The sequence below is a fragment of the Lactuca sativa genome, chromosome 7 (assembly GCF_002870075.4).
Source record: "Lactuca sativa cultivar Salinas chromosome 7, Lsat_Salinas_v11, whole genome shotgun sequence".
Classification (NCBI taxonomy): domain Eukaryota; kingdom Viridiplantae; phylum Streptophyta; class Magnoliopsida; order Asterales; family Asteraceae; genus Lactuca; species Lactuca sativa.
Genome location: NC_056629.2, coordinates 79,649,334 through 79,662,241, shown reverse-complemented (window position 1 = coordinate 79,662,241; position 12,908 = coordinate 79,649,334). Strand labels below are relative to the sequence as shown.

General features: G+C 36.8%; 1 protein-coding gene across 1 annotated transcript; it reads right to left on the bottom strand.

Moving 5' to 3' along the window:
* Positions 1 to 1,901: 1,901 nt before the first annotated feature.
* On the bottom strand, positions 1,902 to 3,112 carry LOC128127278 (uncharacterized). Its single transcript, XM_052765726.1, has 3 exons — positions 2,480 to 3,112; positions 2,299 to 2,368; positions 1,902 to 2,140 (listed from the first exon to the last, which is right to left on the bottom strand). The coding sequence occupies exons 1-3, from the start codon at positions 3,110 to 3,112 to the stop codon at positions 1,902 to 1,904; spliced, it is 942 nt and encodes a 313-aa protein (XP_052621686.1).
* Between the last annotated feature and the right edge of the window lie 9,796 nt (positions 3,113 to 12,908).

Below are 12,908 nucleotides of genomic sequence, written 5' to 3'. Positions count from 1 at the left end.
TGTCTTCTTGATGTCAGCCACGTCCATATCCCATGATTTCGGAAGTGCATTCAGCAACTTTTTGTTTATCTCAGATTTGGTCAAGAAGATCCCAGCTATATTCATCTCAGTAGTGAGTGTGGTAAATCGCTGCAACTGAGCTTCCAAGGTTTCTCCAGGGATATAATCGAACATGTTGAAGTTTTGTCTTAACATCTCTTGACGACTCTCTTTCATGTCTTCAATTCCCTCGTAAACTTCAAAAACTATTAAAAGCACAACTAGAACTGAAAATCAAACTTAAAAGTCAAACTTTAAAAAAAATGTCCTTTGACTATAAACCTCAAAAGTCAACCTTAAAAGTCAAATTTAAAAAGTCAAACTCAAAAGTCAAACTTAAAAGTTAAACCGAAAAGCTAAATTTGAAAATTTAAAAGTTAAATGAGAAAGTCAAAGCTGAAGGTCAAAGGTCAAATTTTAAAAGTCAAAGTCAAAAACTTAAGTAAAAAATCAAAAATAAAAGTCAAAAGTTAAACACTAAAATTTTTGGTTGAAATTGGAATTTAAAATGAAAAGAAATTGAATTTTGGGCTGAAATTGACAAAAATGCGAAAGTTGAAACCGAGAGGGACACTTTATGAATTAATTTTCGAAGAAATGAAGCAAGTTGTCAGTTAGACGAGGTGGTAAAGCGCTGTGATGTTAAACCAGAGGTTCCGGGTTCGATCCCCGGCAACCCCCAAATCTGTTCCACCTTTTTTTATTGAAGCACAGATGCAAGACTTGCTGCTGCTGAGCCGAGCCGTCCTTCAAGCCGCGCTCCACCAGTTCGATCCGCAAGCCGCCGAACCAAATTCCGAGCTGAGGCCGCAAACTCCGGCGACCCGTTTCCGGCCGTAAACTCTCCTTCAAAGACCGTAAACTCTCCAGAAATCGCTGTTCTTGACGAAAAACAGCGTTTTATTCACCCTTTTTGCTCCAAACCTCGATCAAAAACTCGTTTTTAGGAAAAACGCGAAGAACAAACCCCCCCTAATTTTCCGAGATTTATCCAAAAACGCAAGATTATTTCCAAAGTAAGATCAAATCGTCTCCAGATCTGACAAAGATGAGTGATACAAACCAAGCTCTGATATCAAATGTAAGTCCCTAATTTGCTTGTGTATCAATCAGATCCGTTTGATGGTGCGGAATCCCAATCAAGCGGATGATGTCATATCAAATAGAAGAGAAAGAGAAGAAGAATATGATGAATCTTGTATGATATGATTATGAATGAAGATCCGGATACAAGATTCACACACACTAACACACTCTCTTTTCTCTCTCTCTAGAACACCTTCAAATGCACACACTTAAGCTCCTCTAGTGTTCATCACCCTTTTCCTCACACCCCTCACCCCTATATATACTGGAATGGGCCGCAAACTGAGTTTACGGCCGTAAACTCTGTTTACGATCGTAAACTCACTTCCTGACCGTAAACACATATACAATATTACATAAAATACAATTTCCTAGAAAAGCAAAGTATAAACCAAAATATTGACCCAACATCATTGGCCCACACTATAAGAATGATTGATTTACATAATCAACCCCTTATATTTAATTAGGGGTCGTTTGATAGTTGCTGATTGGGTTAGAGCTGACTGAGTTAGGAGCTGACTGGGTTAGAAATGCTGACTGAGTCCACATCTGACTGAATTTATGTGGTTTGATTATTTATCTGACTGATTGTGCTAAATGATTAAAATCACCATATTATCCTTATGTTGTCCTTTTGTGCTGGATAAAATAATTATACAAATAAAAATTATCACATTAAATCCAAATTAAACATACATAATTGAAAATCCAAATACGAAGTGTAATACAAAATCCAAATACACATTGTCATACATAATAAAAAAGTATATCATTTAACGTGAACCATTTAAAAGTAACTGATTAGCAATCTGGTCACGCAAATTAGTCATATACTCAACGGCTTCCGAACCCCATTCTATGCCTTGTATGTTTTGGCCCTCACTTCCTACACCTCCCACATTAGGAGTAACCATATTGTTTTGTTCAAAGTTCGTAAATAGGTCATCTTCAATATCGTACTTCTTTATAAAATTATGGATCGCGACACAGGCAATGACTATGTCTCTTTGCACTGGAAAAGGATAAGGAGCCATATGTTTTAAAATTGGAAATCTCGCCTTCAATACACCATAAGCACGTTCAATGTAATTTCTAAGTTGTGCATGAGCATGATTGAACCTTTCTTCCTTAGTTAAAGCTCTGTTTCTTCGAAAATCAGCTAACCAATACCTAGTATTGCGGTAAGGAGCCATAAATCCACGGGTGTTGGTGTATGCGGCATCACAAAGGTAATATTTATCTGTAGATGGGTGACAAATTAATCATATAAATAACATAGATAATAAAACTTATAGAAAAATGACAAACCTGGTGGAGGGAATGGAAATCCAGAAGTCGGATTAAATGCAACTTCTTTCAAAACTTTAGAATCGTGTGCTATGCCCTCCCATCCAGCCCATACAAAGGTGAATATCATATCAAAATCACAAATTCCGATTACATTTTGATAACATTCACCGTTTCCTCGTCCCCTATAGCGAGTTTGTTCATCAACAGGCACAACTGCATGTACAAGTGTTCCATCTAGTGCACCTAATGCTCCAGGAAATATGTTTTTTAGCCGTCTATAACGTTTGGAGGTATTTCTTGTTGTATTAGAAGATGTTGGTACAATAATTTCTCTTTCAAAACACATCATTGCTTTTAGCACTTCATGAAAACATTGATGAATCGTTTGTATGGAGTGGTGAAATCTTTCTTTAACAGCTCGAAAACGTTCATTATGTCTTACAACATGTAAAAATATAGCCATCTTCTCTTCAACTCTTATTGTCCTACTATGTTGCAACCAATTTCTTTGAGTAAAATGATTGCATAATAAAACAAATGCATCTTGTGAAAGACGTATCATATCAAAACATTGTATAGGATCTCCGTGTATCAAATCTTGTGTATATGCATGCCCATTTTCTTCCGATTCGTTAGCTTTTATTCTTTCTATTCTTTTTTTTTTCTTTTCCGAACCAACATCAACCAATAGCATGAGAGTATAAGGAAACCTAAAAACTCTCCTTCCTTATCCATATGTAACCTGTTACATGTTAATACAAATCACATAAGTTTTATAACATAAACCATAAAATTAATCAATAACATTAAAATGGATGGCATATAACTCCATAAAATAAAAATCCATAACATAAAAATCCATAACAAAAAAGTCAATACCAATTAACAATCCAAAACATAACACATAAACAACCTAAACTTAAAAATCCTAAACATAACACGAAACAACCCTACACATAAAAATCCATAACATGTACCATAATATAAATCCATAAAGCATAAAGAAAAAAACATCCTAAAGTCATACTAAAGTCAACCAAGTAATCCATAATTCTTTCCCGCACTTTTCACCCACAACTCACAAGTCGAAGACTCGAGGCGTAACCAAATTTTCCTGTTACCAGCATTTTCAGCGAACAACATAAGAGCGGTGATGTATTTAGGATCAGAATTTCCCCACTCCAAGCCTTTCAATTTTTCAATACATTCATCCATTTCCTTGTCAAGATTATTAGTTTGCGCGAACGCCTGAGTTGCCTTCATAATTTCCTTGCCAACCTCTCTTATGTCATCATCTAGTGTTTCCGTGGGTGCATTTCTTTTTCCTCTTTTATTTTTAGATCGGGCAGACGAATCTCCACTTGCATGTGATGCCCTTGTAGGTGGGGGTACTGTTGAAGCTGAGGCTGGGATATCCATTTGAGGCGGAGTATCTACCATCTCGATATCCTCATAATCTTGTGTGGTAAAGGCTTCTACAGGATGAGGGAGTGTCGAAGATGGTCCCCAACTAGCAGCACCGGTCGAGGTCGCACCATCAAACAACTTGGTGCATAGATCAGGGTAAAGGAGGGGTGCATTTCTTAATTTCTCAACCATCTTGTTCAACTGTTTGAAAAAATAATTTTATTATTAAACTTTTTAATAAATAATAATGTGTTTTAAATTAAAAGATTACCTTTGCTTCCGCTTTCCACTCTTCATCCGTCATTTGAAACGTGTTTGTGACAGGATTATAGAGATTCTCAGTTTTGTTTTTTAATTTCAACCAAACTGCATACTTGCTTTTCAAGTAGTCATAACGATATTTCATTTGTTTTTTGTCAACAACAAAGTTGTGTTCTTTTTTTAGTTTTTTCAGCTATTGTATTCCATGAGGTACTTTTAAGACCACTACCCTCCCGACCGTTATTTGTTAGTTCTTCGATACATGCATCAAGAAAAGTTTTGTTCACAAAATCCGAAGACCACCTAGCTCTACTTCTCTTTTCAACCATGTCTAAGGAATAAATAAATGTATAGCTTGTTATGCAAGTATATACACATATTTCCACACAAAAACACAAATACATATACATATACAAAAAGTTGTAACACAAATAAATACACCAATATACACATAAATTTGCACACATATATGTTGGTGATTTTATATCACTAATATTATTTAAGTGTAATGGGGTTAATTTGTTGATCAATGTCACTTTGACAATTATCGAACAAATTAGTATGGTGTGGAGTGCACATTTGTTTGATTTTTGTCATTGTTGAAAGTATATTGCTATTTAGAGGTGAAGCCCCTAAACTGACGGGGGTCCGGGGGCAGCGCCCCTGGGAGCGGGGTCCAAGGGGCAGAGCTTGTTAATTACTATATAACTACCATATGCTGCTGTTGTTTAGCTTGTTAATTACTATACACATATACAGTAATTAATCAATACACAATTTTCTGCATCATAATTTTTCCTCGTTAATTTTGTTCCTTTAAAATTCAAAAACACAAGTACATGTATACATATACATATTCAATTTTCTGCATCATAATTTTTTCTGCATCATGAAATAACATGTATGCTCCCATGGAAATTTTAGGAATCAAGAACATGAAAATTGAATTCTAAAGGAACAAAAATAACAATTTCTGTTGCTGCTGTTGTTTATAATGCAGAAAAAATTATCACTTGTGGACAATTTTGCCCCTGAATATGAATGCAAAAAAAAAAATAGAACAACACAAGGAAAACAAACCTCCTATGTATGTTGCTGATGGAATTCGTTGCTGGAATTTAAACCTGCGATTGTTCCGATTCACCAATTCTGTTCATGCAATCGAAGTTCTTGCTGTTGGCCGATGTGGTAGTCGCTGGAAGGTAAACGTGGGAGAGATGTTCGCTAGTCCGATCGAGTAGAATGTAGGGCAAGCGTATGTTTTTGTTATTTTTTACTCGGTCCGTCGATTAGAAAACAAGGACCGAGTCCTCTCTTTTTTTTGGACCGGATCCTAATGTTGGACCGAGTCCTTCCACCTATAATCAAAATCAAACATGCCAATTGGTTTTTTATGGACCCAGTCCCTCTTTGGACCCAGTTAGATACCTTATCAAACGACCCCTTAGTCTCTTTTGACCACTAAATTCATTCTTGACCAATACTAATTAAATAATATGATTTCTCAATTAATATATTATACTTATAATATCTTAATAAATCATCAATAACCTTATTCTCAAAAGTCCATCCTATCAAATTGCATTGGTGAAGGCAACCTAAAAGGACCATGCTACTATCGGGTCACGTACATACCAGATACAGTTATGGGCTTAGACACCAAATCCAACAATATCCCACTTGGATAAGTCTAATAACTATAACTGCCAATGTTACTTCAAGATCCGATTAGCAATCGTAGCTTCCAACAGCCGATGTCGAATGCTTACGCAGTCAGTGACTGTCCTTAGATAAGTGATCATATATTCCTCTGTTCTTCAAGATATTAGCGGACAAATACATGAAACATAGTCATACTTATTCTCCTGCAATTAGTTTCCCGATTTCCTATATGTTTGACATAGAACATAGTTGAACACGTCAATTTAGTTCTGACCGGGCCGATATATAGTTCAAAACAAATCATCGAGGGGCCCAGATATCGGTTTTAATCCTCTTAAGGTAAAAGGAACAGATAAACTTCGACATTATATGCTTCTACTAACTACCCATCAAATCATGCACAACGATACGTTTTATAACATCAAGTTACTGATGTGTTTTCGTATCATCAATGCACAACCAATTCGTAGTCAACAACTCATATATCCTAGTTTGAAGATTATATGATATTATCATCTCACAATCACTCATGATAAATTCCATGAAGTGATTCATGTGAGTGCGGGTTGATCCAACGCTCAAATCTTATTTCAAAAGCACTCATGAATGGTGTAGAAGATTTTTGATATGTCCAACACCTTAGACATCTACAAGCCAACTCATGACAGTCTAGCCTCATACCTACTTCCAAAGTATGATTGGCTATGGATAGTTTAAATAATCTTGTTATTCTGGAATTCAAAACACACAAAAGTGAAACAATAGTAAATAATTGATACAAGACAATAACTTTACTTATAAAAAAACAACTTTCATTCAATCATCAAAATGTCAATTAAAATTTAGCTATTACAAGTTTCTAATTTATCTAATCACTAAAACTAATATCGTCCTTTAGCCCAATGCCCCTTGCGTGCTGCAAGTGCTTAACCCTAATCAGTCCCTTTGTAAGCGGATCTGCTGGGTTGTCCTATGACAATATCCTCTTCACCACGAGGTGTCCTTCTTCTACCTGATGTCTTATGAAGTGGTACTTTCTGTCGATATGCCTTGATCTACCATGATCTCTCGGTTCCTTGGTTAAGGCAACCGAACCTTCATTATCGCATAAAACTTTTATGGGATCCTTTATGGATGGCATAACTCCAAGGTCTCCGATGAAGTTCTTCAACCATATTGCCTCTTTCGATGCTTCGCTCGCTGCAATGTACTCTGATTCACACGTTGAATTAGCCACAGTCTCCTACTTGGAACTTTTCCAAGTTATTGCTCCTCCATTTAAGGTAAACACCCAGCCCGACTAAGAGCGCATATTATCTTTGTCGGTCTGAAACCCGGCATCACAATACCCAAGTACTCTCAAGTCATCACTCCCACCGAGGGTAAGGATCCAATCATTAGTCCTCCGCATGTACTTAAGAATGTTCTTAACTGCATGTACTTAAGAATGTTCTTAACTGCAGTCCAGTGAGCTCTACCAGGATCCAATCATGAGACCTTCGCCACTGGTGAGAAGGTCTCATCATAGTCAACATCCTAAGTTTGAGTAAAGCCCTTCTCAACCAGTCGCGCCTTATATGTATGTACTTTCCTATCCATGTCGGTCTTCTTCTTAAAGATCCATTTGCACCCGACTGTCTTTCGACCCGGTACATTGTCAACCAAGTTCCAAACTTCATTGTCATACTTGGACTGAATCTTGTTGTCTATATCCTCCTTCTATTTTGCAGACTCGGGGCCTGCCATGGCTTCTTTGTAGGTTTTAGGTTCATCCAGATTTATCAATGTACTATCACTGATAAATGTATCACCTTCAACTGTTATATGAAAACCATACAACACAGGTGGAACACTAACCCTGCTGGAATGTCTCAGAGGTACGGTTCGTCAATTGGTTCAATAAGAGTATCCTCCTTAGGTTGATCGCTAGTGTTTGAGGTTCCTGCACCGCTTGACTCTTGAAGCTTTTCAAGGTCAATTTCCCTCCCACTGTCCCCTTGGCATATGATTTCTCTCTCACGAAAGACCCTTCTTCTCACGAAGAAGACAACATTGTCACTTAGTCTATAGAAGAGATATCCAAAGGATTTATGTGGGTAGCCTATGAAAATACATCGCTCACTCTAAGGTTCAAGTTTGTCGTGAGTCTCGCGTCTAACGAAAGCCTCGTAACCCCAAAATTTTGATGTGATCCAACGTGGGAACCTTCCTTGTCCACATCTCGTGAGGTGTTTTGGCAACCTTCTTGGTAGGGACTAAATTAAGGATATGGGTGGCAGTATCTAAGGCATAACCCCAAAATGAGATAGGTCACGAAGCTCGACTCATCATAGAACGAACCATGTCCAACAAGGTTAATTTGCGCCTCTCAGCCACGCCATTCAGTTATGGTGTCCTAGGAGGTGTCAACTATGAAACAATTGCACATTCCTTAAGATAGTCGTGGAACTCGATACTAAGATACTCTCCTCCTCGATCGGATCGCAGTACCTTTATCTTCCTACCCAATTGATTATCCACTTCTGCCTTAAACTCTTTGAACTTTTCAAAGGTTTCTGACTTATGCTTGATTAAGTATATATAGCCATACGTACTATAATCATCAGTAAAAGTCACATAGAAGTGGTTAGCATCCCTTGTGGCCGATTTGAAGGGTCCACACACATCAGTGTGTATGAGATCCAACAAACCCTCACCCCTTTCACAAGTACCAGCGAAGGGTAACTTGGTCATCTTTCCAAGTAAACAAGATTCACAAGTGTCATCCGGTTTCAAGTCGAATGACTCCAACACTCCAACCTTTTGGAGTTGGCCTATGCGCTTCTTGTTGACATGTCCAAGACGACAATGCCACAAGCACGCCTTATCTAAATCATTGGATGAATCAATATGTAACACATTATTTCCTAAGTTGTCTACAACCATCATAGTTTCATATATACCATTGCAAGGTAATGCTTCAAAATAAAAATCACCATCATAATAAGCATAAATACCACCATTATCATTATTAAAAGTAAAGGTAACACCTTGTTTATACAAACTGTGAAAGGAAATAATATTTCTCGCCATATCGGCCGAGAAACAACAATTATTCAAATCTAAATTTAAACCATTACTAAGCAATAAAGAATAAACTTCAATCTTGGCATAGGAGATACTTTCCTATTTCCCATGATTAAGTTTATATTCCCGTGCTCCACATCCCTACTTCTTTTTAGTCCCTGCAAATCAAAACAAATGTGAAATTTACAACCTGTATTAAGGACCCAAGAATTTGCATGTGATGTATTATTAGAATGAATAGTGCAAATACCTGCAAAGGAGGGTTTTATTTTCCCATCCTTAATATCCTTCAAGTACTTGGGGCAGTTTCGCTTCCAGTGCCCCTTTTCACGGAAATGGAAGCACTCTGCTTCCTTTGGATTGGTAGAGGGTGTGGCAGAGCCAAATTTAGTTCCACTAGAAGAAGATCCATACTGGGATTTTCCCTTTGGAGGAGCCTTCCTCTTTTTACCCTTACCATGTCCAATTGCCAGGATAAGGGCAGTAGTAGTAGGAGTAGGAGTGGTAACAACAAATTTACCTTTCAAGTTGCTTTCAACAGTTCTGAGGAGGCCTTGAAGCTTGCTAAGAGTTACCTCCTCCGTGTTCATATGATAAGTCATATGAAACTAATAATAACAAGGAGGTAAAGAATGAAGAATAATATCAATAGCCAACTCTTCATCAAAGTTGACATTCAACTTTAGCAAGCGGTCCACATATCTCTGCATTTTCTGCAAGTGGCCCGTGATAGACTCTCCATCCTTCATTTTAGTGGTGATCATAGAGGCTATGATCTCATACCTTTCCTGCCGAGCACTTTGATGGTATCTCTACATCAAATCTTGGTGTATTTCATAGGGCCAAAAGTCCTTATAGGATTTTTGTAGCTCGGCAATCATGGTAGCTATCATAATACACGACACCTTTGTTGCGTCCCTCTCATGAACCCGGTACTCCTCAATTTGCTTGAGAGTAGCAAATTGTTCATCAATTTGCTTTAGCTCTTTGTCTATGAAATATTTGTTGTCATCATATCGAAGGGCCATGCAAATGTTTCTAATCCAGTCATTAAAATTGGACCCATTGAAGATAGTTCTCCCTACTAAGTTCATTAGGGAGAAAGAGCCTAAAGGGTTGGAGCCTGAAGCATTGTTTGTGATAGACATTTGTAAAAGAAAAGGAACAAAGCTTAGATTAGATGAGAATACTTAATATAACACTCAAAAATGAAATGTTAAGGCTAGGACCCAACACAATAGTTTACAATTGCGAAGAGGGATGTCGTAATGTAACATACACAATCTAAAATCGTGTATTGTTATTATTTAAAGTGAATGAAATTGAGTATTGAGTTCTAATAGATAGTTTTTACTAGAAATGAAGTAAAACTATATTTAGAATCACTCATAAAATATTGGAAATCTTATGAGATTTCAATTAATAGTCAAATAGTGAAATTTAGCGAAAATAAAAAAATTTGAAATAAGTGAAATTTTATTATTTAATGTTGCAGATAATCTCGTTAGAAACATTTAGGCGAAAACCTCGTCAAAATCCGAGTTATAACGAAGAAGTTATGACCAAACGAAGATCCGTGATAAATCCGGAAAATACTTTGTCGCGTAAAAATTTAGTTTTCGATAAACTAATTTTTAGCCTTAGTGATGTAAATGAAAGTTGTAGAACTCGTGAAAATAATCAACTTTCATATAAAGACCGTTTGAATCTGACTTCGTATGAGGGAGTTATGATTTTTTTAAGTTTCAGGATTACTAGAAGACAGCTAAAAACTCGAATTTTAGATCGAGTGATTTTTAGCCGACACAACCTAAACGAGAATTGAAGGTCTCGTTATTTGTAGTAAAACGGTAAAAAGTCTGATGAAAACGGACGTCGGATGAAGAAGTTATGAATTTTTAACGGATTTTCCTGTCCCGGTCTGTTAAAAATAATAATATTAAAATTGAAGTCAAAATTAGCCGACAAAGTCTAAATGAAAGTTGTAGAGCATAATTTTAGCTACGCGTGCATATAAAGAACGTAAAAAACGGAGCCCATATGAGAATTTATGGATTTTACGAGATTTGGCACATTTTCATTTAATTTTCGCATGAATAAGGTTGATCCACGTGGCATCTTCTGATTGGACCGCAGCCTCGCGTGGCACCCTCTGATTGGTCCGAAGTCATCACCCTCTCTCCCCATGGGACCGAAGTTCGGTCCACGAAGAAGCTTGCATCTGTCCGAGCCGAAGACCCAGCCGATGACGAGTCTGAAGCTGATGACTCCTCGCGTCCGAAGCCGATGACTCCCCGCATGGAAGCGCGCCAGCTGCTGCATCCGAGCCTCGCTGGCCTTCGCTGCTTCTGCCCCATGTCCGAACCCCTCGCTGTCACGTGTCCCTTCTCGGCCGACCTCCGGAGCTCCTCCCTATAAATACAAGGCCTGCGAGCCTTGCTGAGGAATTTTAGACTTTTGCCATTTTTGACCCCAAAATCAATATTTTTGTTATTTTGACATCCCCCGAAGCCCCGATATCATTTTTAAAGCCCGGAATACGTCCCGAAGTGCCTGGAGAGCCCGAAAAAATTATTCTTTTCGGTTTGAAGTTCTACTCTCGCAAGGCCTATTTTTCAATATATTTCCCGGTTTTCAACGACGAAAGCTATTTATCGAGCTGAAGTGTTGCTCAAATTACTATTTTAACCCCCAATTATTTTAAGTGAGTTCAATATATATGAACAATTGTATGTTATGTGTTATATGTGCTATGTGCTCTTCAGTGTTATTATTCTGAGTTATTTTCCCGTGTTATTTTTTATTTGCTATTTTTAATAGCAATGTTATACCTTTGACCATGTGATCAGTAAAAGGACATAGATTCACGGTGGTACTGGTATGTAGCCTCTGGCCATGTAGAACATGTCTCGTAAGAGAATGACTTCTATTCTATGGCATTGGCAGAAGGTTAAATAGGAATGGTATGTAGCCTCTGACCATGTAGAGCATGACTCCGTAATAGAATGAACTCTATTCTATGGTATTGGCAAATGGTTAGACGTAATCCAACTGTAAAATATTTGAAGGTAGGTAAATGACGACTTACCAATTTCCGCCATGAAAAACGAAATTGCTTATTAGGTTTTAATTGGATTTGAAACTCCTAGATTATTTTGAGATTCATTTAACTTTCAATGGCATGTTTAAATATCGATTGTGCCCTACAAGTTTGTAACTGGGATGCCGAGGATCACAAACTAGGTGTGAATAACCATGCAAATATATTTGGTACTCTTAATGTTACAAATTACCTAATCAATGTGCCGGTTAACCATGCTCGCTCCATTGATCTATGATTAACATTAAACTACCCTTTGCTACTCTTATTAGTCTCAAATTAGTGTGTCGGTTAACCACACACGCTCCACTAACGACTTAATAAAGTGTAAAGTATAGTTTCAAGGATTAGCACCTTTTTCAAATTTTCCTAAAGTAACTAAGATTGGGAATTAAATAAAATTTTAGTTACTTTATAATTTCATTATACTTTTAACAAGAATTAATGTCATATCCTACTCGTTTAGCTAACGACCCTCCACCAGTCAAGGAAGCGGTGGGTGAGAATGGACACCCATTAAAATGTCATTTTATAGGCAGTAACCTTATACCCCCTTATAGACTGACTTCGTGAATGAGACCTACTAACGGTAAGACTGACTTTTCTTATACATACATACATATATATATATATATATATATATATATATATATACATACACACACACACACACACATATATATATATAAATATATATATATATATATATATATATATATATATATATATATATATATATATAAGGGTTGAATTTTAAATTTTAAAACTCTAGGATTTGGAATTAAATGTCTCATTAGTGTGACTTTACAAATTCCAAAACTTGAGGGCTAGTTTTTGAAACTTTTCAAGACTTTTCATGTTCATAAATTATGAATATTTATGAGTTTTAAAGTTCGTGAATGAGACCTTTCATGTAACTTGAGGACAAGTTACAAAACTCATATCAAGAACACTCTAAGATGAATTATGATTAATAACAATTACCATACAATTT

Bases quoted from the DNA above. Each gene is read 5' to 3' on its own strand.
- LOC128127278 (XM_052765726.1), bottom strand. From the start codon at position 3,112: ATGCTATTGGTTGATGTTGGTTCGGAAAAGAAAAAAAAAAGAATAGAA. The intron at 2,369-2,479 runs GTTGCATTTAAT...ACCCATCTACAG, and splicing joins ATTCTAAAGTTTTGAAAGAA to ATAAATATTACCTTTGTGAT. The intron at 2,141-2,298 runs GTATTGGTTAGC...ATCCTTTTCCAG, and splicing joins GCTCCTTACCGCAATACTAG to TGCAAAGAGACATAGTCATT.